The sequence below is a fragment of the Diaporthe batatas genome (assembly GCF_019321695.1).
Source record: "Diaporthe batatas strain CRI 302-4 chromosome Unknown Contig00003, whole genome shotgun sequence".
Classification (NCBI taxonomy): Eukaryota; Fungi; Ascomycota; class Sordariomycetes; order Diaporthales; family Diaporthaceae; genus Diaporthe; species Diaporthe batatas.
In genome coordinates, this window is record NW_025408550.1 from 1,665,477 (window position 1) to 1,686,243 (window position 20,767).

At 56.9% G+C, this 20,767-nt stretch overlaps 7 protein-coding genes across 7 annotated transcripts; 3 read left to right on the plus strand and 4 right to left on the minus strand.

Moving 5' to 3' along the window:
- Nucleotides 1-2,294: 2,294 nt before the first annotated feature.
- KVR01_002666 (uncharacterized protein) lies at nt 2,295-2,900 on the plus strand (the record flags this gene model as incomplete). Its single annotated transcript, XM_044785604.1, has 1 exon — nt 2,295-2,900. One exon carries the CDS (start codon nt 2,295-2,297, stop codon nt 2,898-2,900), a length of 606 nt encoding a protein of 201 aa, XP_044647681.1.
- Nucleotides 2,901-4,184: 1,284 nt separating this feature from the next.
- On the minus strand, nt 4,185-7,665 carry KVR01_003235 (origin recognition complex subunit 4). Its single transcript, XM_044787441.1, has one exon. The coding sequence runs from the start codon at nt 7,378-7,380 to the stop codon at nt 5,380-5,382; it is 2,001 nt and encodes a 666-aa protein (XP_044648250.1). The 5' UTR covers nt 7,381-7,665; the 3' UTR covers nt 4,185-5,379.
- Nucleotides 7,666-7,981: 316 nt separating this feature from the next.
- On the minus strand, nt 7,982-10,233 carry KVR01_002134 (snoRNA-binding rRNA-processing protein ENP1). Its single transcript, XM_044791404.1, has 4 exons — nt 9,523-10,233; nt 9,222-9,461; nt 8,652-9,126; nt 7,982-8,503 (listed from the first exon to the last, which is right to left on the minus strand). Exons 1-4 carry the CDS (start codon nt 10,122-10,124, stop codon nt 8,357-8,359), a joined length of 1,464 nt encoding a protein of 487 aa, XP_044647149.1. The 5' UTR covers nt 10,125-10,233; the 3' UTR covers nt 7,982-8,356.
- A 74-nt stretch (nt 10,234-10,307) lies between these two features.
- On the plus strand, nt 10,308-12,237 carry KVR01_002379 (uncharacterized protein). Its single transcript, XM_044782225.1, has 4 exons — nt 10,308-10,518; nt 10,576-10,725; nt 10,782-10,895; nt 11,004-12,237. Exons 1-4 carry the CDS (start codon nt 10,498-10,500, stop codon nt 11,796-11,798), a joined length of 1,080 nt encoding a protein of 359 aa, XP_044647394.1. The 5' UTR covers nt 10,308-10,497; the 3' UTR covers nt 11,799-12,237.
- KVR01_003446 (uncharacterized protein) lies at nt 11,917-13,179 on the minus strand (the record flags this gene model as incomplete). Its single annotated transcript, XM_044784952.1, has 4 exons — nt 11,917-12,053; nt 12,121-12,229; nt 12,443-12,601; nt 13,090-13,179. The coding sequence occupies 4 exons, from the start codon at nt 13,177-13,179 to the stop codon at nt 11,917-11,919; spliced, it is 495 nt and encodes a 164-aa protein (XP_044648461.1).
- KVR01_003886 (phosphate transporter PHO84) lies at nt 12,375-17,520 on the plus strand. Its single transcript, XM_044792919.1, has 9 exons — nt 12,375-14,547; nt 14,631-14,747; nt 14,812-14,971; nt 15,035-15,129; nt 15,197-15,274; nt 15,387-15,644; nt 15,709-15,927; nt 15,983-16,093; nt 16,180-17,520. Exons 1-9 carry the CDS (start codon nt 14,462-14,464, stop codon nt 16,790-16,792), a joined length of 1,737 nt encoding a protein of 578 aa, XP_044648901.1. The 5' UTR covers nt 12,375-14,461; the 3' UTR covers nt 16,793-17,520.
- Nucleotides 17,521-17,550: 30 nt separating this feature from the next.
- On the minus strand, nt 17,551-20,406 carry KVR01_003601 (uncharacterized protein). The gene is made up of 3 exons (XM_044794870.1): nt 19,637-20,406; nt 19,330-19,530; nt 17,551-19,235 (listed from the first exon to the last, which is right to left on the minus strand). Exons 1-3 carry the CDS (start codon nt 19,692-19,694, stop codon nt 18,085-18,087), a joined length of 1,410 nt encoding a protein of 469 aa, XP_044648616.1. The 5' UTR covers nt 19,695-20,406; the 3' UTR covers nt 17,551-18,084.
- Nucleotides 20,407-20,767: the final 361 nt, after the last annotated feature.

A 20,767-nucleotide genomic window follows, 5' to 3' on the forward strand; every position in this document is an offset into this window, starting at 1 on the left:
TAGCCCCAAAAGGGACCGACAGCCTTGGGTAAGTCGGAGCCGCGGTTACTGCCGGGGCTGGCCGTCGTGGGCTCGGCTAAGCATCCCGTGGTCTTTGCCGTTGCACTCGGCCTGAAGCTGTGGGTGGATCTCGCGACGCCAGAGGGGCGCACAGACCCAAGCTGGGCAGATGTTTTGCCCGCAAAGACACAGACAAACAGAATCATGGGCGTGGGGCTGCCCATGGTCTGGACAACGATGGCCTCGACCCTGTGGCTTAACCGAGGATCGCATTACTGTGCCAGTCAACCAGTGTGCACAATTCTGCACTACTTAGTCATGCCGCTGTGGGCGGCGGGTGGAAGCGCGAGTCAGCCGACAAAGGCGCCCTCATCCGACACCTTGGCGCCCGACTGCAGCAGCTAGCAGTAGCAGCAGCAGCAGCAGCAGCAGCTGCAGCCTGCAAGTCTTTTGCTCGGCCCTGCCCAGCTGCCCAGCCTGCCAGCCTGGCCGCTAGGCCTGCTAGGCCGGCTAGACGAGGGTCTGCCGTTCTGAAATGGACTAACGAGGCACCGCGTCTCGACCGTCAGAGTTTGACTGATATCATGGGCATGCATCCCTTGATCACCCTCGACTTGTTATGAGGCCCGCCCGGCCTGACCCCCAATTCTGCAGCACTGCATCGCGCGGGTTTCCGCGGACGGAGCTGGCCGACAGGTGCTGGCCGACAACTGCCTGCTGGCCACCGTCGGGACGCCACAGTCGCGCATGACAAGTCGACAACACGCAGCCGGCGTCGACGAGCCCGGGCAGGCCTTGGAGGCTTGAAGGGAGGCTCGACCTGTGCCCACTGCCCACTGTCCACCGTGGCCCAGAAGTCAAGACGGTGCCCTCACTCTTTCGGCCACCGTCCGAGCTGGCAATTAGCGCATCTATGTTCGCTCCAGCAAGAGCTGAGAACAGAGCCAGACCTCTTTGCCAATATATGATGCCGGGTGGGATCATCGTATGAGCAGGCGCTCTTATAAGTGGGACATAACCCACGTCCAAAGGGGGGCGGGCAGTGGCTTGCGGCGACCAGGAGCCGGCCTCGAGGCGCGCACGGCACAACGCAGACCTCTGCTATAGCGGCGGGCCGTGGTCGATATTACGACTGCTTCCATCCATCCGTACAGTGCCTTGAGTGCCATGAGTGCTCTCGAGGCCAGGACAGTGCGTGGGGGCACAGACTTGAGCGTCCGCCATGCATGGAACTTCTGGACTTTTGAGTAAAAGCTGATGCAGCAGCCACGGTCCCATTTTGCCTGGGTGCCATGTCTCGCCAGATCCTGTCACGCCTGTCTCTGCTGCAGATTGTGGGGCAGTTGCCGTCCGTCATTGCCCTGGGTTCGCGAAGGTTTCCGGCAGACAGCGATCTTGCTGGGGTGGGATGAGCCCGATTCGAAGACCAAGATTCGAACCCCGACGCTTACGAAGCATCCGGGGCCTATCAACACCATCTCAAACCCATATGGGAATCTCTGCCACCTACATCCGTGTGCCAAGTGCCGGCGCTGGAGGGCTACAAGCTTTGGACGGGCCTGGAGGGGCCTGCCTATGTCAAGTGACTGGGGACAAGATGCTGCGCTCCGTCCGCCTTCTCCTCGCGGGGACGAGGTGCGCGAGGCCTGTCTCCGGTGTATAGCTTTCAGCTTCGCCGTCTCACCTTGGCCGCCGTCCCGTCTTTTCCTTGATCTGCCAACTCTGGGAGGGTATCAGATTGGGCCACCGTCGGGCACCTACCAAGCCTTGCACTGCTACGGAGTACTCCTCCACATTCCGCTTTGGGCACTTACACGCCCACCGTCAGCCTTGAACTGCAAGGCTTTGTTCGGTTGCAAGGCTTCGACGCCAGGGGACTGGGCCCGCTCCGTGGGAAGCCACATGCTACCGCTTGCCGGGATTCTGACTTGCCTCTAATTATTCGAGCTGCAAGGCGGCCTGATCAGCAATTCGGAGCGAAGCACGAGGAGCATCAAGCAGGTTTTGCTACACCGCACGATACGCACAGGTGAAGGAGGGGGCGAGCTTGATGAACTCGAAACAAGTTATGCCACCGCCGGACCAGGATCTCCGCTCTCCATCGGCACCCAAGGCCATGCGTACGCCCATCGCCTTCCGCCTCAACACAAGGCTCCGGCAGCTCTTTCGGGACACCTACTAGGCCTTAACGGTTCAGGTGCGCCCGATGACGGGTCCGACGAGAGCGTGATTTGATCATCGATGCAAGAGCACCATTCACAACAGCCAACAGCCAAGCTGGATATAAGTCCACGATGAGCGACCGCTACGGCCCAGGCAGCGCCGCCCGGCGCAGCTCGAGGAAGAAAGCCCGGTACGAGTCCAGCTCGGACGACGGCCACTCAGCCGTCGGCTCCGACAAGGACGGCGACAGCGACAGCGGCGGCAGCTACATCCCAGCGAGCACAGCCTCGTCGCGGCGGCACTCTAGCTCGCGGTCCCAGCATCACCACCGCAACCACCACCACTCCCACCAAACCCACCACCGCGACCCCTCGCACCGCAGCCACTCCCAGCGGAACCACCGGCGGAACCACCCGCACAGCCACCACCGCCGCCAGAAGCTACTGGGACCGGACGAGGACGAAGAAAAGCCTCCCGACGGCATGGCCCTGGCCGTCCGCGAGGAGTACGCCGTGCAGACGGTCCCGCGTGCGCACCACCACGAAGCCGACAGCTCGGACGAGGAGGAGGTCTACGACCACCGGCCGAAGCCCATCTCGCACCGCAGCCACAGCCATGTGGGCGTCAGCGGCGGGAGCCGCCGCCAGGCCAGCGACGCCGACAAGGGTTTCTTCATGGCTGCTGCCGCGCTGGCGGTCTCCCTGATCATTTGCTGCGGCGACGGGGATAATGACTGAGACTAGGCAGGCGGGGCCCGGAGGACGTCACACGGGTCAGGTATCCGACCCCAAGGGGCAATAAAGTTCCTGGTGATCCTTCGGAAGGGGAAAAGGGGGCGATGGGGGGCCAGGCACCGGTCGTTTAATGGATGGGATATTCACACACGCTCTGGTGATCCTGTGCGGTCTTCTCATACGAGGTGGTGTCAATATCTTCCGCCCCCGATCAAATCATCCACCCCTCCGAACCTATTCCCGCCTGCCTAAGCACCTCGGAAGACGGAATGGGTATGCGTACCCGTCGCCTGTGGAGCGTAACAGCGCCCAGGTTGTCCCCCCCATCGACGAGGGATCCGTCGTCCCCTCCCCCCTTTGATGGTCTCATCAGCTCCTTTGTATTTTCATGCACGCGTACCACGCAAGGTGGGGATGTACCGGGCGACACCCTTCTTTTGGTCCCACGCTAATGGCCGTACATGCGAGGCAGTCGTCCTCGAGCGGACGGCCGCCTTGGGGTATGTGCGCCACGGCCGGGGGGCTGCCTGGGTGGGGGCAAGCTGAACATGCCCTGAGAACCTTGTGTGTGGCGGGGGAAGTGATCACCACCCTTGTGCCAGTGCTTGCTTCGGATTGTCAGCGAGGATACGGGGTTTCTGATTCAGGCAGATGGAGTTGCGATGGGGGCCATGTGGCGTCGCCACGTGGGATTCGCACAGGGGAGTGTTGGCGGCCGAGACGAAGTCGGGAATGGTTCGTGTGACCGTGACCTGCATATGCGGAGGGTGAAAAAAAAGGGCGGCGGCGGCGGCGCGGCACGTCTTTGGAAGATGAGTGACGACGGCGACGATTATCACGCCTGAGATGGTTGAGATACAGTTTGATCGTGTCCGAAGCATTCCGGCTGCCTTCCTCCATCAGCTGGTGGTGCGTGGGGATCTAGGATTTGCTTTTGTTGCCCAATGCTACGTATTCGTATTGCACACTATTGTATTGTGCAATGCGAGTGCGAAGAGTCTTGAAGCCTGTCCTGAAGCTTGCTATAGGTCTTTGTCTTTACTGCGAGTGCCACCATGGAAGCAGTGTCTGCTTATGCCTACCAGATAGTTCATATGCATCCAACTCAAGACATCGTGCTCCCGTGCGCGTATCGGCCAGAGACATACCGAGTCTGCTTGATCTTCTCGTCAGGCCTCTCGGCAGTGTCACGTCATGACAGTCCCGACACCGACACCAAGGGAGAGGCTCCGCAATTTTACCACATAACTTTAAAATTCCCATCTATACATCCATATACATGCCTACATAGTCTACACACATCCATGAACAACTGCCGCGCGCTCCCCACAATCCGACTTGGCAAGCAACACGCAAGAGGAAGGGAAGGAAAGAAAAAAAAAGGGGACCAGTCCTCAGGTACTGTGTAGCACCCGCGTCGGGACGCGGTGGGACATAGGGCAAGCAAGCTAGGGCAAGCAACGCATAGGGAAGTGTTCGTCGAGGTCGTCGCCGGCTTGCGACTCAGATCCCTGCAAGCCCTTTGTAATCGAGGCCCCAGAATTGAACATAACTCGGAAATCCCCGGCCAGCCCTCCCGCCAAATCTCGATGCCTGGGTAATAATAAACTACACAGTGAGCACACAACACAAGCACATACACGCGCACACTTACACAAGCACCGAGCGAGCTCACGAGGAGGGGCGGAGGGGGGATGGGGGGGCGCTGAGAGGGAGAGAGACAGTCAGAAGAGGACCAAAAAAAAAAGGATCGTGACTCGCCGCCCGCCCGGGGGGCAGGGGCGTGAGGATAGATAGGGCGGAGGGGAGGCCTGGGGGCCTGCATGGGGGCCCGGCGGCGCAAAGGGGAAATGACGATTGACCGGTGATGCGCGCAAGGAAGTGAGCAGAGGGTGGCCCACGACGTCAAAGCGGCGGTGTCGTAAGGGCGCAGGACAGTGTCTGCGGCGGATCCAATTCTTTTGTAATGCTTCGTGCTGGCGCGCGCGCGTGTGCTCCTCCTCAACAAAGGGAATTACCGATGCCTGGGCTTTTTTTCCCCCAAGTCTCCCCTGGTCCGCCCCGGAGGTTTGCTGAGCTGGCACGGTGTTCGGCGGTGTGTACGAGGAGGGGGGGGGGATCACGTACATTGACACATGATATCTCGATCCTCGTCTATCGTGAGGGCGCTTCCTCCGGATTTTCAATTGGCATGCCTCACTTTGCTATGACGTAGGAACACTAAATATATCAGGCAAATAATGGGACATCTGACGGGAGACTCAAATTCCGTGTATGGTTGTATTGCTTGATACCTGAAGGTATCCACAGGCTGTCCTGGCCCTACGTTGAATTCAGGCCAAGATCGTCCAGGGAGAAGAGTCGCCCGAGCAAGTGTGGCTTGCTGGTGACCCAGCCACAAAGAGAGAAAATATACCAGAGCAACTCGGTGATAGGCGGACCTAGAGCTGCGGTCGGATGGTGTAAGTCTGACTAGCCGCCATTACAATTCCTTGCACCACCTGGAGAGGATAGCATTCAGCTTTACAGCAGCGGGAATCTCCTCCAGGGTCACGTCGACCTTGCACATCCGGCCGCCTAGGCCGGTTGGCAGGAGCAGTCCTAGTGATACAAGTCGTTCCCAGCATATCTCGGCGACGCCTCGCCCCCAGACACGCACTCCTCCTCCAAGCGCCAACATGCCCGAGGTGGCACTCTGCACTCTCTGCCTTCCTATCAACGTTGTGTACTCGTCATAGGCCATCGCAAAGTTGACCGTGTCGGTGTGAGCGACAATGTCGAGGCGGGCCGCGGAAATGAGGAGTGACAAGTCCAGATCTGAGAGGGACTCCAAGAGGTAGAGCTTGGAGTCAGGTGGGTCGATGGACGGGCTGAACTCGGGCGTAATTCGTAGGGAGAGCTTTGACGGTGTGATTGCCGCCAAAGGGAGCACACAGCTGTTGAGGAAGGCTGGCACCGACTTGGTGCTATAGTAGTGATACTCGAGGAGGTCCTTGAGCCCCTGGTCCTGATATAGTGCCTCGATCTTTTTCGTCCAGTATTCCTGAAATTTGGTGAAGCCTTGCAGAGTGACCGGAAGCCCTTCTGCCTTGGCATCCTCGTCGTCTACCGTGAGGCCCTGCTTGCATACCGCCCAGTAGGACGACAGCGTCTTCGGCAGTGAGAGGTAAACGTAACGATGGCTGAATCGGCTCTTTACTCGCTTCTCGAGGCTCTCCACCACATCAATCCTGTTGGTAAGACCCAGCACAGCAATTGGTGCTTTCCTCGCTTGGGCTATGTCGAACAGGTTGTAGAGAAGTGTCTGGCGTGCGTGTGTAGCGAAGAGATCGAACTCATCAATGATGAAGACCACCGATTTGGAGGTGACCCCTTCGTGAGATTCTGCAATCTCCGAAGGATGTGACAGCAGCGCGAGCAGCGATGCAAGCGTGTCTGCATAGTTGTTCGTTTTTCCGATGAGGTCGTCCTCCACTTCCATCTCCTTTCCCAGTTGCCGCCATATGTCCTTCAGCGCCAGCTTGTCGTCCGTGTGGATGAATCCATTGAGCCGCACGACGTGGAACTGGTCGCGGTGTTCCAGGCCAATTTCGGACAGGACCGACTCAACCATCGTCGTTTTCCCACAACCCCTGGCGCCGATGACGAGCATGGAATTGCCCTCGCCCGCCAGGACGGTCTGCTGGACGAGCTGGAACGTCTTCTCGTATGCCTCGTCCTGGTCCCGTAGCCTCATTCGGCGTCTGCCGGTGCAGCGATCCAGCAGGACGCGTTTCAGGGAGCTCAGATGCTGCTCAAAATTCGGGATATCGGGCGCGGCTTCGACAGTTGCTTCTGATGCCTTCTGATCCTTGGCCGTCGACCCGTTTGCTGTCGTGCTAGATGGGGCTAGGGAGCAATCTTTGCACAGCCAATCCCCTCGTGGGATCCTAGGCACGCCGTAGCACTTTTGATGCACAGCAAGATCACAACCGTCGCAGAACAAGATCTGGTTCCCGGTCTTGGAATCTGGCTTGTTGCACAGGGCACAAACCTCATCATCCTCTGCCGTTTCTGAGTCCTCGCCGGCGTCCTCGACCGGTTCATCTTCGGGTTCCTTCCGAGACTTGGTGGATTTCCGAGTTGGGTTGACTGGCTTTGTCGATTTGTCTTCGAATAACACCTCCCCATTTTTGGGATTGTCAAAGGCGACACTCTTGGGGGCCTGGCCACGTTGCCTCCTGCTAGGAGTGAGGATGCCCTTCAGCTGGGGCTTGGCCTTTGATGGAGTCCGAGCGGCTGGTGCTTCATCTGGGTCATGAAAGTCGTAAACATCGTCCTTGCCCTTTGCCTGGCCATTTTGCTTATTTTCGTCGCCGTTCGGTGCATCTCGCGATCTGGTGGCAGCTTGCCTACCAGTGAGCCTAGGCTTCTTGGACGAGACGTCATCCTCGTCTTTCCGCGGGCGGCCACGCTTCCTGCTGGGTGCAGATTTTGGTGGCATGATGAGTGCGAGAATGTGTCAAATCAAGACCACGTTAAATAACGCCGCCTATGACCTTATGAGCCCGTCTCCGCCGAGAGCTCAAGGGTGCCCCGGGGACATGTAGATCCGTTGGGATGTAGAAAGGCGGAGGGATTTCAATGGGTCAATTCAGCCAACAGGTGTCGCTCAAAAGGCCAAGGAAACGACGAGGCAGGAGGCGCATGAATGCCTTTGTGATGCGGCGCCTCGGTATGGTGCCTGGTCCTGAGGTGCACACTGGCTGTCAGTCTCCTGGCGTGTGTCCAGTTGCTGCCGAAACGCGACTGGGAGACGCGACCCGACAGGGAATAAATTGATTTTCAGCCACAGCAACGCAGTGTGGCGCAGTCGCCCCTGAACCATCAAATCCAGTGTAAGCCTGTACCAACCTGAATTCCAGGCAGACCTGAATTAGCATTGATTTGACTAGTATTCAATTGCTTTTATATGATTGAGGAGAATTCCAAATTTCCAAATTCTGCGGAGAATGCGAGTAGGCTAAACCAAGAACGAGTTTCGTATCCCAGGATCATTCATTCAAAGTGGTCTCCCACGGCTTCCCAGAAAAGTCTCGTCCATATCTGGTGGCAATTGGGTTGCATGATTCTATCTCAAATCTAGAGACTTCTAACCTTAGAGGCTTTTTCTGAGTAGACCATGGTAGCCACGTGTGGTAAGTGAAGATAGAGAAACACAGCAAACCTCAAATTTTGGACTACTTCAAGATGCTTATATTCATGGGCAACCTGCCACTAGACAGAATGGCCTGCCGGTACCACGAAGATGGGCCCTCGGCCCTCGACATTGCAGAAAAGAACGTGAACGCAATGCCCACCTGAACTCCGCAACGCCATTCCCCTACTACTCATTTTCCATGCCTTAAAAATCTGGTAAATACCAGATGCCGTGCGGGTATTCATCCATCATCGAAATCCAGATAGCTCCTCTATCAGGATCAATCAATCTGCATGGTATCGTCTCCATCAAAAGCCTGCCCCTGTGGCTCGACTGGGACACCTCTGCCACGACCTGCAACCAGCTCCCTCCTGATCTCAGGTCCGATGGCAGAGTGACCGTGGGTGAGTAGCAAATCGAGTAAAGCCTACGGAATAGCATGTGAGTATTCGAATGTAAAATGGCCAAATGACCACGCCGAGTTGGGGAGTCAAGCTGTCCTCCAGGGTTGGGAAAGCGGGAAGTTATGGGATACGCATTCTGGGTGAATGCCACAAAGGCTACGCTTTACATACCTCTCGTTGGTCCTCGTTGATATCGTTTCGATACCTCTGAGCGAAACTCAGGAGACACTGATGCCATAACACCGGCAGTTGACGCCCAATCTTTGATTCTGATGGCCTCTCCATAGCCTCGGCCTCCTTTACAGCCGCAGGGTCGACCGACCTGAATCGCAGGAAGAAGAACACCAGCGCGTCAATGACCTGGTACGGCAATGCCAGCCCCTTGTCGAGCAAGCACTTGATGAAGACATTTGTGGCAGCAGCGTTTTCGCCATTAGAGGCTTGCTGGGCCGCCAGGTCGCAAAGCCCCTTCAGTCCTGCTGCCGAGTGTAGAATGGGGATGGAGACGCGGGCCATGACGGAGGAAACGATGTGAGCCTCGCGCAACGTGCACGTGCCCGAGCCGACGAGGGGGAACAGGATTCCCTTGAAGAAGGCAGATGGTTTGTATAAACTCTTCTTGAGCGAGTTGTACAGGTGAACATTCCTGCGGCGTCGAGTGTCAGTACTTGGCGATTATTTGGAAATCACATGCAAGTACATAATGTCACGGAGCAAATAGTCCTTGCAAGGCACACTTACAGCTTCTTCGTCTCGTAGATCTCGTCCCGCACCCGAGGCAGCACCACTATCTCGAGCCATCGCTGGACCACAGCTGGCTTCGCCGAGGCGAAGATACGGGTCAGACCATAAATCGCATTTGGAGTCCAGTTCTCAGGTTGTGCGACCTCGACAATCCTCTCCCAGTCAGGGACTGTCGGAAGAATCTTCATAGGTTTCGGAAGTGGCCCGCTCTTCCAACGGCTCAGGATCATGCCGCACCTAAAAGAGAGTCAGTACGGCGGCATTCTGTGTTATTCTGTCGGATGGATAAACGACGCACTTCGCATAGACCTCAATGACCTTGGGGTGCAGATCCTCTTCAGGGAAGTCTTCCATGCCACCCACGTCCTCCTGGTTCCCTCCGCCGGCTTCGAACGCCTGAATTTTTTGCATGATCAAATCCGCCAGATTCGTCCCTGCTTGTTGCTCCTCGCCGTCGGCGGGTTTCCGGTCCCAGCCGTGCTTCAACAGCGGATCCTCGTCGGCTGTCAGGAACTTGTTGAACATCGCCAGGTCCTCAGGTGCGACCTCGGCGCCCTCGAGCTCGATCTCCTCCTCCTCGCCCCATGCTTCCTCGTCGTCGAATCTGCTATCGTCCTTGTCGTCTTCTTGCACAAATCGCGAATCGACATCGAAAGCGCTCTTTCGCGACTCCGCGGCGGGCTTGTTCTGGTCGTCGTCCTCGTCGGCGAGCTCCCGGCCTAGTTGGAGAATGCGCGCTGATTGTTTCGAATTCACAAAGTGGTCCTCTTCTTTCTCTTCCTTTGCTTTCTTCCCTGTCTTCCCAGATCTCAGGATACCGGCGCCCCCGAGGATGTCGGCTTCAAGAGGGTTGTGGCGACGCCCTTGGCGCTCGCCCACAGGCGTCGTGGCTTTAGGCATTTCCGATGAGGCGTACTGTGATTTCAAAAGATTCTCAAAGTCTGAATGGTGTCGTGGGATTCTTCGACTTCGAGGTCGCAGGGTTGAATACTTCTCAGGCGCATTCCGGTAAGGAATTAGGAAAAAACTTGACCGACTTCCTTTCCTGATTGAGTTCTGCCACCATAACCTTATCGATAAGCACACGTCTAAGCCGCCCCCACCAAGCCCACCAAGGCCACTGGAGAGCAGGCTTGACCTTTTGTTGCCTGCCCCGCCATCAATGTGGTTCATTTCATCCCTGGCCCCCTTCCAAAAGTTGTAAGTGGCCAAATTCTATTCAAATCTTTTCTAAGTACACATATCAAAAGCCCAAAGCCCCTTTCACTTGAAAATGCCCACCGAGCTTGAAGAGGTGTGTGTGACATGTCCCGTGGAAACAGCAATAGAGCTCGGCTAATTTTCCCTACAGCTTGTCGGCTTCATCGCCAGCCCGAACCCACAGATTAGGGCAGTTGCCGTGGAGAACCTCGTTGGTTACTCAACAGCACAACCGTCCATTTTCAAGATCAACCAATTGGTCCCAGTCAAGAACCTCAAAGTTCTGATACAGGACCGTCCAGTATGTGGTGTGGTCTGTAGGGCTTCGAGAAACTTGCCGTACTGACTGACTGCTAGCAAATCGCCCAGCATGCACTGACGATATTAGTAAATATCGCCGCGGACACCGAGGTCCTCGACTTCCTGGCCACAGATAAAAAATTCCTCGATGTTGTGTTCTCGCGAATAACGGTACGCTACTTATCCAGCCTGCTCAGCTGCGGGACCTCAAGGCGGTAGAAGCTGCGGCTGGGGCGATCACTTCATGGGCTCCACGTGCTAATGCAACAACATCTCTAGAACCCTGCAGAGCCTAATGCAAATCTTCTGGCAATGCTGCTAGCGAATTTGGCCAAGTGGGATGGACTGAAAAATATCATCAACCGGAAGCAGAAGGCGCCCGAAGGGCTGGCATCAGACGACCTGGTCATTAATCAGCTGGTCGACCTCTTCGTGAAGGGCGCCGATGGATCCTATAACAAGGATGCCGATTATGACTACCTTGCGTATCTGTTTGCTGACCTTGCTAAGCACCCAGAAGTCAGACAGTATTTCGTCAAGCGGCAAGAGTACGATTCTGTGATTCCTTTGACGAAACTCAAGGTTTTCACCGAGCACAAGTCCGACATCAGGCGCAAAGGAGTGGCGAGTACCATCAAGAATGTTGCTTTTGATGTCCCCTCTCACCCTCTGTTCTTCTCCGAGGATGAGATTCATGTTTTCCCGTACATTCTGCTGCCGATAATGGGCAGTGAGGAATACGACGAGGATGATATGATGGCAATGCTACCGGAGCTGTCATTGCTGCCACCAGACAAGGAGCGTGAACGCGACCCCAGCATCATCCAGACACATGTGGAGACCTTGATGCTATTCACTACGACTCGAGAAGGGCGAGACAAGATGAGAGAGATCAAGGTCTACCCCATCGTCCGAGAGACACACCTGCGTGTCAAAGAGGACGGCGTGAAGCTGGCTTGCGAGCGGTTAGTCCAGGTGCTAATGCTAGATAATGAAGTCGAGGAGGAGACACCACGTGTTGTGGAGTTGGATGATGACGACGACGACGACGATGGGAAGGTGGTAGAGGTATAATCGCGAACTTCAGTCAAGAGAGCTCTTGCAAGCTCCGGATACCGCGGCTACCTTGGGACTCCGCGCCCAATCCATCTCGGTCAACTGAATGAGGTGTAAGGGGCACGCGGCCATGAATTCATCGCGACGCATTAACGCCAGTTCCGCGTGAATCGGCGGCACTCTGCGCTGGCTTCAGCCCCGGCTGATCTGCGCGGCTCTGCGTGTATTTGTCTACTGGATTGGGGACCGAACCCAGAGCGCGAAATATGCGGTCTGCCGCTTGATTGGTGGTAGCTTGTGGCTACCTCGTGGAAATAGCACCCTCAATTCAGCCTGTCACGAGAGGGTCGGGCGGCCCGGTAGCTGGTCTTCCAAATATCATGGGAGACCTGGTCGTACTGGCTGACTGGCAGACCATGACAGGTGGCATGACAGAGAAAGGTACCGCGCTATAGAGGCAATGAAGCCACAAACCTTGGGCCGCATACAAGATCTGTGATCGGCGAAGCATGAACTAGTCCGTGGGGCAGCTCACGACAGAGGGTACCCTTGGACGACTGGCTCGATCCGGCAGTCTGGGACCACAGGGGAAACGTGACACGTTCCGTCATTCCGGTTGGTCGAGCAGACTCTGCTCTGAACCATGGGGATATATCAGCGACCCCGGTCTCGACGATCCATCCCGCTGCAATTACGAGACGGCTGCAGTGGAGAAGACGGGGTGGTATTCTAAGATTGGAGTCCTGCAGCTGCCTCGTGGTCTCTGCAGCGTCCATGTCATGCTCTTGCATACAGACGTGCGGCTCTGCAAAACAACGAGCCTAATGTTCTTGGAACACCACGTCAAAACATGGAGATCATGTTGCCAATGTCTTGGTAGGCTTGGAAAAATGTCTTGTCGATGCTTGTCGATGCTTGTCGATGCTTGTTTCCAAGACCAAGACGGCAGCTTACCGCTGGGCGCGTGCGACTAATACCGATGAAAGCGTGTGGGAGCCAAGATGCGTCTTGGCAATTGATCCTCTGCAGGATTAAAGACCGGCCTGAACACCCTCCTAATTTCGTGCCGACTCAAGGCTCGAAAAATATCAAATCGTCGCTTCAGGAGCTGAAAGGCATGTCGTCGGGACAAATAGTGGGGGACTTCTGCCGTCCTATCACCGGGCTGGAAGAACTTCTTGCATTGACCAATAGCAGCTGTTGAACGGAGAACGTGGGCCACTTGCACATGTCAATTCGTGGGGAGGCTGGGTCAGAACGGGGACCCCTGCCGGTTCGTGCAACGGCGCATGCCTTCTTCGAGCCTCGCCTCTCCGGATCTTTCGAAGCTTGACGACGCCCCAACGTCGTTTAGGCTGAGCCAAAGGAGGGTTTTTCGACGCCGCTGTCCTTGGCGCATAAGGTGAGGGCGTCCTTACTCCTTCAGGTCCCCATCATACTGAACGGGGCGTGACGGGGCCCAGGGCCAGACTATCGTCCAGTAATTGGGCATCCGCACGCATCTGCGTTTGCCTGTTGGGATTATCCACGAGAGACACATGCTCTGAATGATTGGCAGCGACCGATGCCCGGCATCTCCACCCCCACGGGCTGGCTACTCGATGGTGGCACTAGATGGTTGACGAAGGGCGTTTCCGTCACCCTGGCCGATGATAAGGTGCCAATGACAGACGCGGCTTCAGTGCATCAACAGGCACGGCACGAGGCGGATCGTCTCTATGTCTCTCGCTGGGATAAGGCAGGATCGATGTAATAGCAAGGCTTCGATACTCTAGTGGACGGAAGGATCTGGCTGGAACATCTCGGATGCTGCTTGATGTCTACACCCCGCCAATCACTGGACCCGGAAGGTTCCTCGGCCTGTCAGAGACACCGAGCGCAAAGCGTATCAATCTCGGGCTACTGACCCAGGGCACCAGTGAGGGTTGGTCTTTCCAGTCCTTCCCCATTGCGACATCCGACCGAAAGCTTCTAGAGCCTGACCCCCAGCCCGTGCTTTTGCCAACAGGCATCCCTTCCCCTCAGCCCGAGCCTGGGCCGAACTGCAGAGCATGGATCTGTATCAACCTTTTCTCGAACCAGCGAACTTGCCGGAGGTACATGTGCCTCCAGTTTTGGTTTTCCAGTTGTGCGAACAGACTTCATTCCGAAATTCAGCTTCATTTATTTGTTCGAGGACAGTGAATCATTCATGATCAGACGATCACTTAAAACTCTCCAGCCTCTGAGCAGGCGTTTGCAAAGACACGAGGTCAGCCTTCGATATCCGGTCATGGTATCGTGACAAGGTGGTGAATGGGCTGTCTCATCCTTACCAACATGTCTGGTAGCCTAGTCAGACTAGACCCGGGGCTACGGGGGCGGTACGTATTTGACAAGGGATGGAATGTTGCTCGTTGCATGCAGATACGTACTCAAGTACCTTTCACTAGGGGACCCGCATGTCTGAATATTAAACTGCGAACCTTGTCCACATCAGCTGCGGTCAGCACGCCGTGCACGCCCTCTCTGTCTTTACCCTTAACCCATAAGGCTGCCCTCTTTTATCTTTCCCGGGAGCATTTCGTAGATCGACCGTCTCTTCTGCATCTCAATTCGGCTCTCGCTCTCCCTCAGCACCACGGGTTTTGTTGCTCATCGACACCGAAAGAAGAAGAGCTAGACACCGGCCTTCACTTACAATGGCCGAGTCCACGCAGCCCCGAGCTGTCGACAAGACGTCGGGTGGAAACGCCGCCTACCACAACTTCCACAACGATTTCCTCCAGTCAGTCCATCCTGATCTCGCTGGTTTCCACGGGAAGTCTTCGTTCTCCTGTTTTCACGATAGCTGACATTTGGATGCCACAGTGTCCAAGATCCCAACGAGCGTCGTCGTCTTGCCCTCGCTGAGATCGACAAGGCTCCTTTCGGTTGGTACCATGTGAGGGCTATTCTGGTCGCCGGCGTGGGTTTCTTCACAGACTCGTATGATAAACTCCTCCTTTACTAAGTGGCACACGACGTGAAAACTAATCAACCTCGCCGCTAGCTACGATATCTTCGCCGCTTCCCTCCTGACCCTCATGCTGGGCATTGTCTACTACCCCGGCGTAGGCAAGATGCCTGTCAGTTCCGACACGGCCATCAAGCTTGCTACCAGCGCTGGTACTGTCATAGGCCAGTTCGGCTTCGGTACTCTCGCTGATATTGTACGTCCATTGGATCCTGTCTCAGCTCCTTGCCGCCTCTAGTGCTGACCAACCGCTCTCTAGGTCGGCCGCAAGAAGATGTATGGTCTGGAGCTTATGATCATCATCTTCGCGACTGTTGCCCAGGCGCTCACCAGTGGCTCTCCTTCTATGGATGTGTACGTTTTCACACGCCTCTCTGTACTTGAATCTTGTTCAACTTTTAGCTTACACATCTTTGCACAGTATTGGACTCATCATCTTCTGGCGAGTGCTCATGGGAATCGGCATCGGTGGTGACTATCCCTTGTCATCCATCATCACGTAAGTGGCCCTTTGAAATACTTTGACGGTTTTGTGCAAGGTTCTGCCACCTGTCTTGGACACCCGCATGACTCCATTCTTGATAAACTGATGGCTAACCTGTATGTAATAGTTCCGAATTCGCGACCACGAAATGGAGAGGAGCGATGATGGGCGCTGTCTTCGCTATGCAAGGAATTGGCCAGCTCGCTGCCGCCTTTGTGATGCTGTTCGTAACCCTTGGGTTCAAGGACGTTTTGGAGACCTCATCCAAGCCGGCCAACTGCACTGGTGATTGTGCCGTCGCCGTGGATAAGATGTGGAGAATCCTCATCGGATTCGGCGCTGTCCCCGGCTGCGTCGCTCTCTACTTCCGTCTGACGATCCCCGAGTAGGTTCAACCTCTTTCATCCTCAACGATACATGACCGATTACTAATATGGCCTATCATCTAGGACTCCCCGATACACTTTCGACGTCAAGATGGACGTGGAGAAGGCCGACGAGGACACTAAGCTTTACGTCAGTGGCAAGAGGGGTGAGGCATCTGTCGACGAGGTCGCCCGCATGGCTGCCCAGAAGAATGCCGCGGAGAACATGAAGGTCGAGAAGGCCAGTTTCAAGGACTTCATGCGTCACTACGCTGTTCCAAAGAATGGAATGCTCCTTGCCGGGTAAGAACTCCGTCGTGTCCTACCTGATCACCCGCTCATGACTAACCACGTGTAGCTGTGCTCTCTCTTGGTTCTTCCTTGATGTTGCCTACTACGGTCTTTCTTTGAACAACGCCACGATTCTCCAGGCCATTGGCTACTCGACCAAGGGTGCTAAGACCACTTAGTAAGTGCCGCCCTCAAGCAGCCACTACCCAGGGCTCCATGACTATAAGCCGTCTCCCCGTGAACCGCCTTACTAACCACGAGTAGCGAGGTCCTTTACAACACCGCGATTGGCAACCTGATCATCGTCCTGGCCGGGGCCGTGCCCGGATACTGGGTCACCGTCGCCACCGTCGACACGCTGGGCCGCAAGCCGATCCAGCTGGGCGGCTTCATAATCCTCACGATCCTGTTCATCGTCATGGGCTTCGCCTACGACAAGCTGGGCCAGAACGGCCTGCTGGCGATCTACGTGCTGGCGCAGTTCTTCTTCAACTTCGGGCCCAACTCGACCACCTTCATCGTGCCCGGCGAGTGCTTCCCGACCCGGTACCGGTCCACGTCGCACGGCATCTCGGCCGCGTCGGGCAAGATCGGCTCCATCATCGGCCAGGGCGCCATCGCCCCGCTGCGCACGCGCGGCGCCACCGCGGACAACGCCAACCCGTGGCTGAACCACGTGCTCGAGATCTTTGCGCTCTTCATGCTGTGCGGCGTCTTCTCGACGCTCATGATCAAGGAGACCAAGCGCAAGACCCTCGAGGAGCTCGCCGAGGAGGACGACTACGCCGCCACGCGGGGGCTCCCCTCGCAGGCCGGGTCCGGCGAGGGCGTCCTCGAGAAGGACAGGGACGCGCGGACGCCCGAGGAGAGCGTCTAGGCTGGTTGGACACCAGAGCGATTATAAACTTGCGTCGATTTTCCCTTATGTTGTTGTGGATACGCACACGCGAACACATACACCACCCTGCGCACCGGCGGTGGTGCTACAAAAGAATACCCAGTCTTTGTTAATATGGCATGGTTGCATACTAGTAGTGGTTAGTTAATAGAATGCGAGAACGGCCTCTTTCCTGCTGTACACAAGAAGCTAGCTACTAGTGTGCACATGCCTGGAACCATGAATTACATCTTTTGCCATGTCGGGCGAAGTTGCCTCGGCATGCGTCAACTGTCTTGGGCTTTGCCGCGGACCATTGCCGCGCGCGCGCGGCGATCGATACGCATCAAATGCTGAGCCGCGCGCTGCTTGGCCTTATCAGGCTGGTCTGCCGGCACCTGAAACTGTCAAAAGGGAAAAGCAAACAACCATGTCCAGCTGGACCTCTGTGCGGTGTGCAGACACACACCCGGGCATGGATCGGTGCTAATTCCTGACACTGACAGGTTCGAAGCCCCCTCCCCCGCCTTCCTCCTCTCTGTCTGTCTGCATAAAACCTACCGTTACGTGCGCCGTCCGGCGCCCGATGTTGGAGCCGAGCCGTGAGGTTGTATCGATCCGACCTCCCGCTGCGACGGGCCATTCTAGGCCAGGGCGCCGGTCTCAGAGACCCTCGGACTGGTCTGACAGGTTACAACGACACACGAGTCTTTCTGTCTGGTGACTGTGTTCAGCTTGCCTAGGTGCCTCTCTGCCTGCCTCTCTGCCTGCCTCTCTGCCTGAGTTATGCGCCGGGACTAGAGAGAATCGGAGCTCCGGGAGATCAATCTTGGGCTTGTCTCTGCCGGCCAGCTGGTGATATCACCGCCCGCCCGCCCTGTGCTGTGCTGTCTTCGGGGCGCAGAACTTGAGACCGCGAAGCTTTCACGTTTCTCACAACAGCGTGATAGTTACTCTTTCGGACGGGCGGGCGGGTGCGTGCGGAAAGTCTGGTCGGACGGCAATGAGCCTGTTGTAGTATCAGCCATGACACAATTGGGCAGGGCTGAGTACAAAGTTTGTCCAAAACGTATGTCAGGAAAGCAAGTAGTTTTTGTTGTTCGGATGGTATGAGAGGAATCATCATTCATCCCTGCCGATGGTGGCATCGCTGGAAAGCGAGAATCACTCCCCAAAGTACCTAACCTAGGTAGTCTAAATATACAGGTTTTAAGATTGTGCGCAGAAGGGGGAATAAACAAACAAGCAACAACAAAGAGGAGAACAGAATAGCATGACATGACATGAGCCCATCAGAGGGCACTATTTCGACCACTGACGCCATTAACAACACCGTTGACACCGTTCACGCCGTTGACCTCGCCCAGGCCGGCAAAGATGTCGTCGAACTTGTCGGCGGCGTCGGCCACGCAGTCGTGGCCGTAGATCATCTTCTGGACGTCCGGGCTGGCCCACTTGTCCGGGACGGCGCCCTTCTTGTCGCGGTGCTCGCGGAACTGGCGGTCGCGCTCCTCGCGGGCGGCGCCCTCGCCCAGGTGCAGCTGGCGGCCCGAGTAGGCGGCCATGTCGACGAGGGTGGTGCAGCGGTCCTTGCGCAGGACCTCGTAGGCCTTGAGGGCGCGGGACACGGTGCGGGGCCGCGTGTCGGGCAGGCGGCTGAGGACCTCGGCCAGGACGGCGCCGTCCTCGATGGCCATGGCGGCGCCCTGCGACAGGTGCGGCAGCGTCGGGTGGCAGGCGTCGCCCAGCAGCGCGACGGAGCCCAGGCTCCACGTCGACAGGGGCCGGTGCTGGCGCAGCTTCCACTCGCAGACCTCGCCGTCGGGCACGAGGTCCAGCATGCGGTGGACGAGCGGGCAGAAGTCCTCGAAGACCTTGACCATCTCGGGCTTGGAGCCCCTGGTGGTGTAGGTGGCCGAGACGCCCCTGGCGAAGTTGTCGTCGGGCTGGGCCGAGGACAGGTTGTAGATGGTCTTGTTGGCGACGGGGTAGGCGATGATGTGGCGCTTCTCGCCGATCCACCGCACGACGCAGTCGCTGTCCAGCAGGGCCATCATCTCGCGGTCGTGCTGCATGTCCTCGCGCTTGAGCATGATGCGGTACGCCGCCTGGCCCGTGTCGGCCTCGCCAAACTCCTCGCCCAGGTGCGCCAGGATGTCCCGCCGCGTCGTCGACTTGATGCCGTCGGCGGCCAGCACGATGTCCGCCTCGACCTGGTACGGCCTGCCCTCGCGCGGCTGGACCGTGAAGGTGGGCCGCGGGCCGAACGAGTCGATGCCCTCGATGCGCGACGAGAACTCGAAGCGGATGGCGGGCTCCTTCTTGCAGCCGTTGTACATGCCGCCGGCCAGCGATGACCTGTGCCCCGTGCAGTGTGGGTAGCCGTACTTGTCCTCGACGTCGGGCATCTCGACGTGAGCCAGTTCCTGATCTGTGCTGCCCTCTGCAGGAGCCCACACGTCTCTCGTCAGCAAGTCGGATCTATATCGTCATATCCGGGATGAATAATGATGCCAGCCACGCCCAAGCACACTCACGCCTTATACTGGTCTCCTTGACATTGGTCGCCTCTGCGTAGATCTCCTTCCAGCACCCCAGCCGGTCGAGGATCCGGTTCATGTTGGGGGCCAGCTGGATCCCGGCCCCGACAAATCCCAGGTTTGACGCATTCTCATAGACGGTTATGTCCTGAAAGCCTTTCTTCGCAAGGGCCAGCGCGCAACCCAGACCACCCATGCCTTTAGTTGAGGGTAGTGTCAGTAAATGAGTGTAGTGTATATATCTATGACGGGACTAATGCGTCCGCTGCGCCACAACCAAGATCGGGGTAGCCCAAAAACTCACCAGCGCCGAAGACGGCTATTTTGAGGTCGAGTTTGTCTCCCATACTATAGGAACCCATCCTGCTGGTTTCTGAAGCGATCGAAAGCAAAGAGAGGAGGGGACGGCAGACACCTGGCCAGGTGGAAAGTAAGACGGCTCGCCCAGAGGGAATGGGAATGAGATAAGCCGGTCGATAGGCGCATATAGAGAACCCCAAAAGGGCTGGGCGATCTGGGAGATCCTAGATCTTATGTGGCGTAGGAGCGGGAAGGGTGGTGCCCGTCCTGGTGCAGAGAGACGAGGAGTGGGCCGTGGGGAGGCAGACAGACAGACAGAAGAAGCAAGTAGGGCCGCCCGGATATAACACAAAGTGCAATATGGCCTATTGTCTATCCTGCCTGGTCACGGGCCAGAGGTCACAGCAAGACAGGAAGGACAATTAAGAGGCAGCCTCTCAGGAATGGGGGGCGGTTAAATCAGCGAGCAGGTTGAGCGGACATGATCCAAAAGAGGACGTGGACTGCCGGGCCTAATAATAAGAAGAGACGAGGAGACGAGGAGACGCCGACACCAACGTGGCCGGCTGGACAGTCCGTACCATCATTGCTCTCTCTCCACACACACACACACACACACGCACACGCACACGGCACACCCAGATCTGTGGGCGTTCGGGAAGGGAATCTGCATCTGCACTGGGGAATGGGCAGGGGACTGCGGTTGACGCCTGGCGCCCGTGTACCCTTGTACCCTGCCGGCTCCTCCATGAAATCTCCCCAGTTGACTCGAACGGCACTGCAATGAACTTCACAGCGCCAGAAACAGCAGTTAGAGGGAGGGTAATTGCAGGTCGAAGTGGAATCGGGCGTCATGCCCAGCAGGTGCTGGCAGGGCGTTGCGTAATATCTCGGCAGCTACATCTCGGGCCCGACCGCCCTGGGCGACGGGTGCGGGGAGGGGCTGTCGTCGGTGCTCCTTGTGTGCCCCTCGGTGGATCGGTGGACAGGGTGGACTCAGCCCAGGTGAAAGTGTGCCTGGAGGCTCGGGGGACAGAGGCAGAAAATAAAGAGCCGACAGAGTTGATACTAGCAGGACTGGCCCCACGTTAATGGCCCATGGTCTGGTTTGCAAGGCTATATACACTTCAGCACC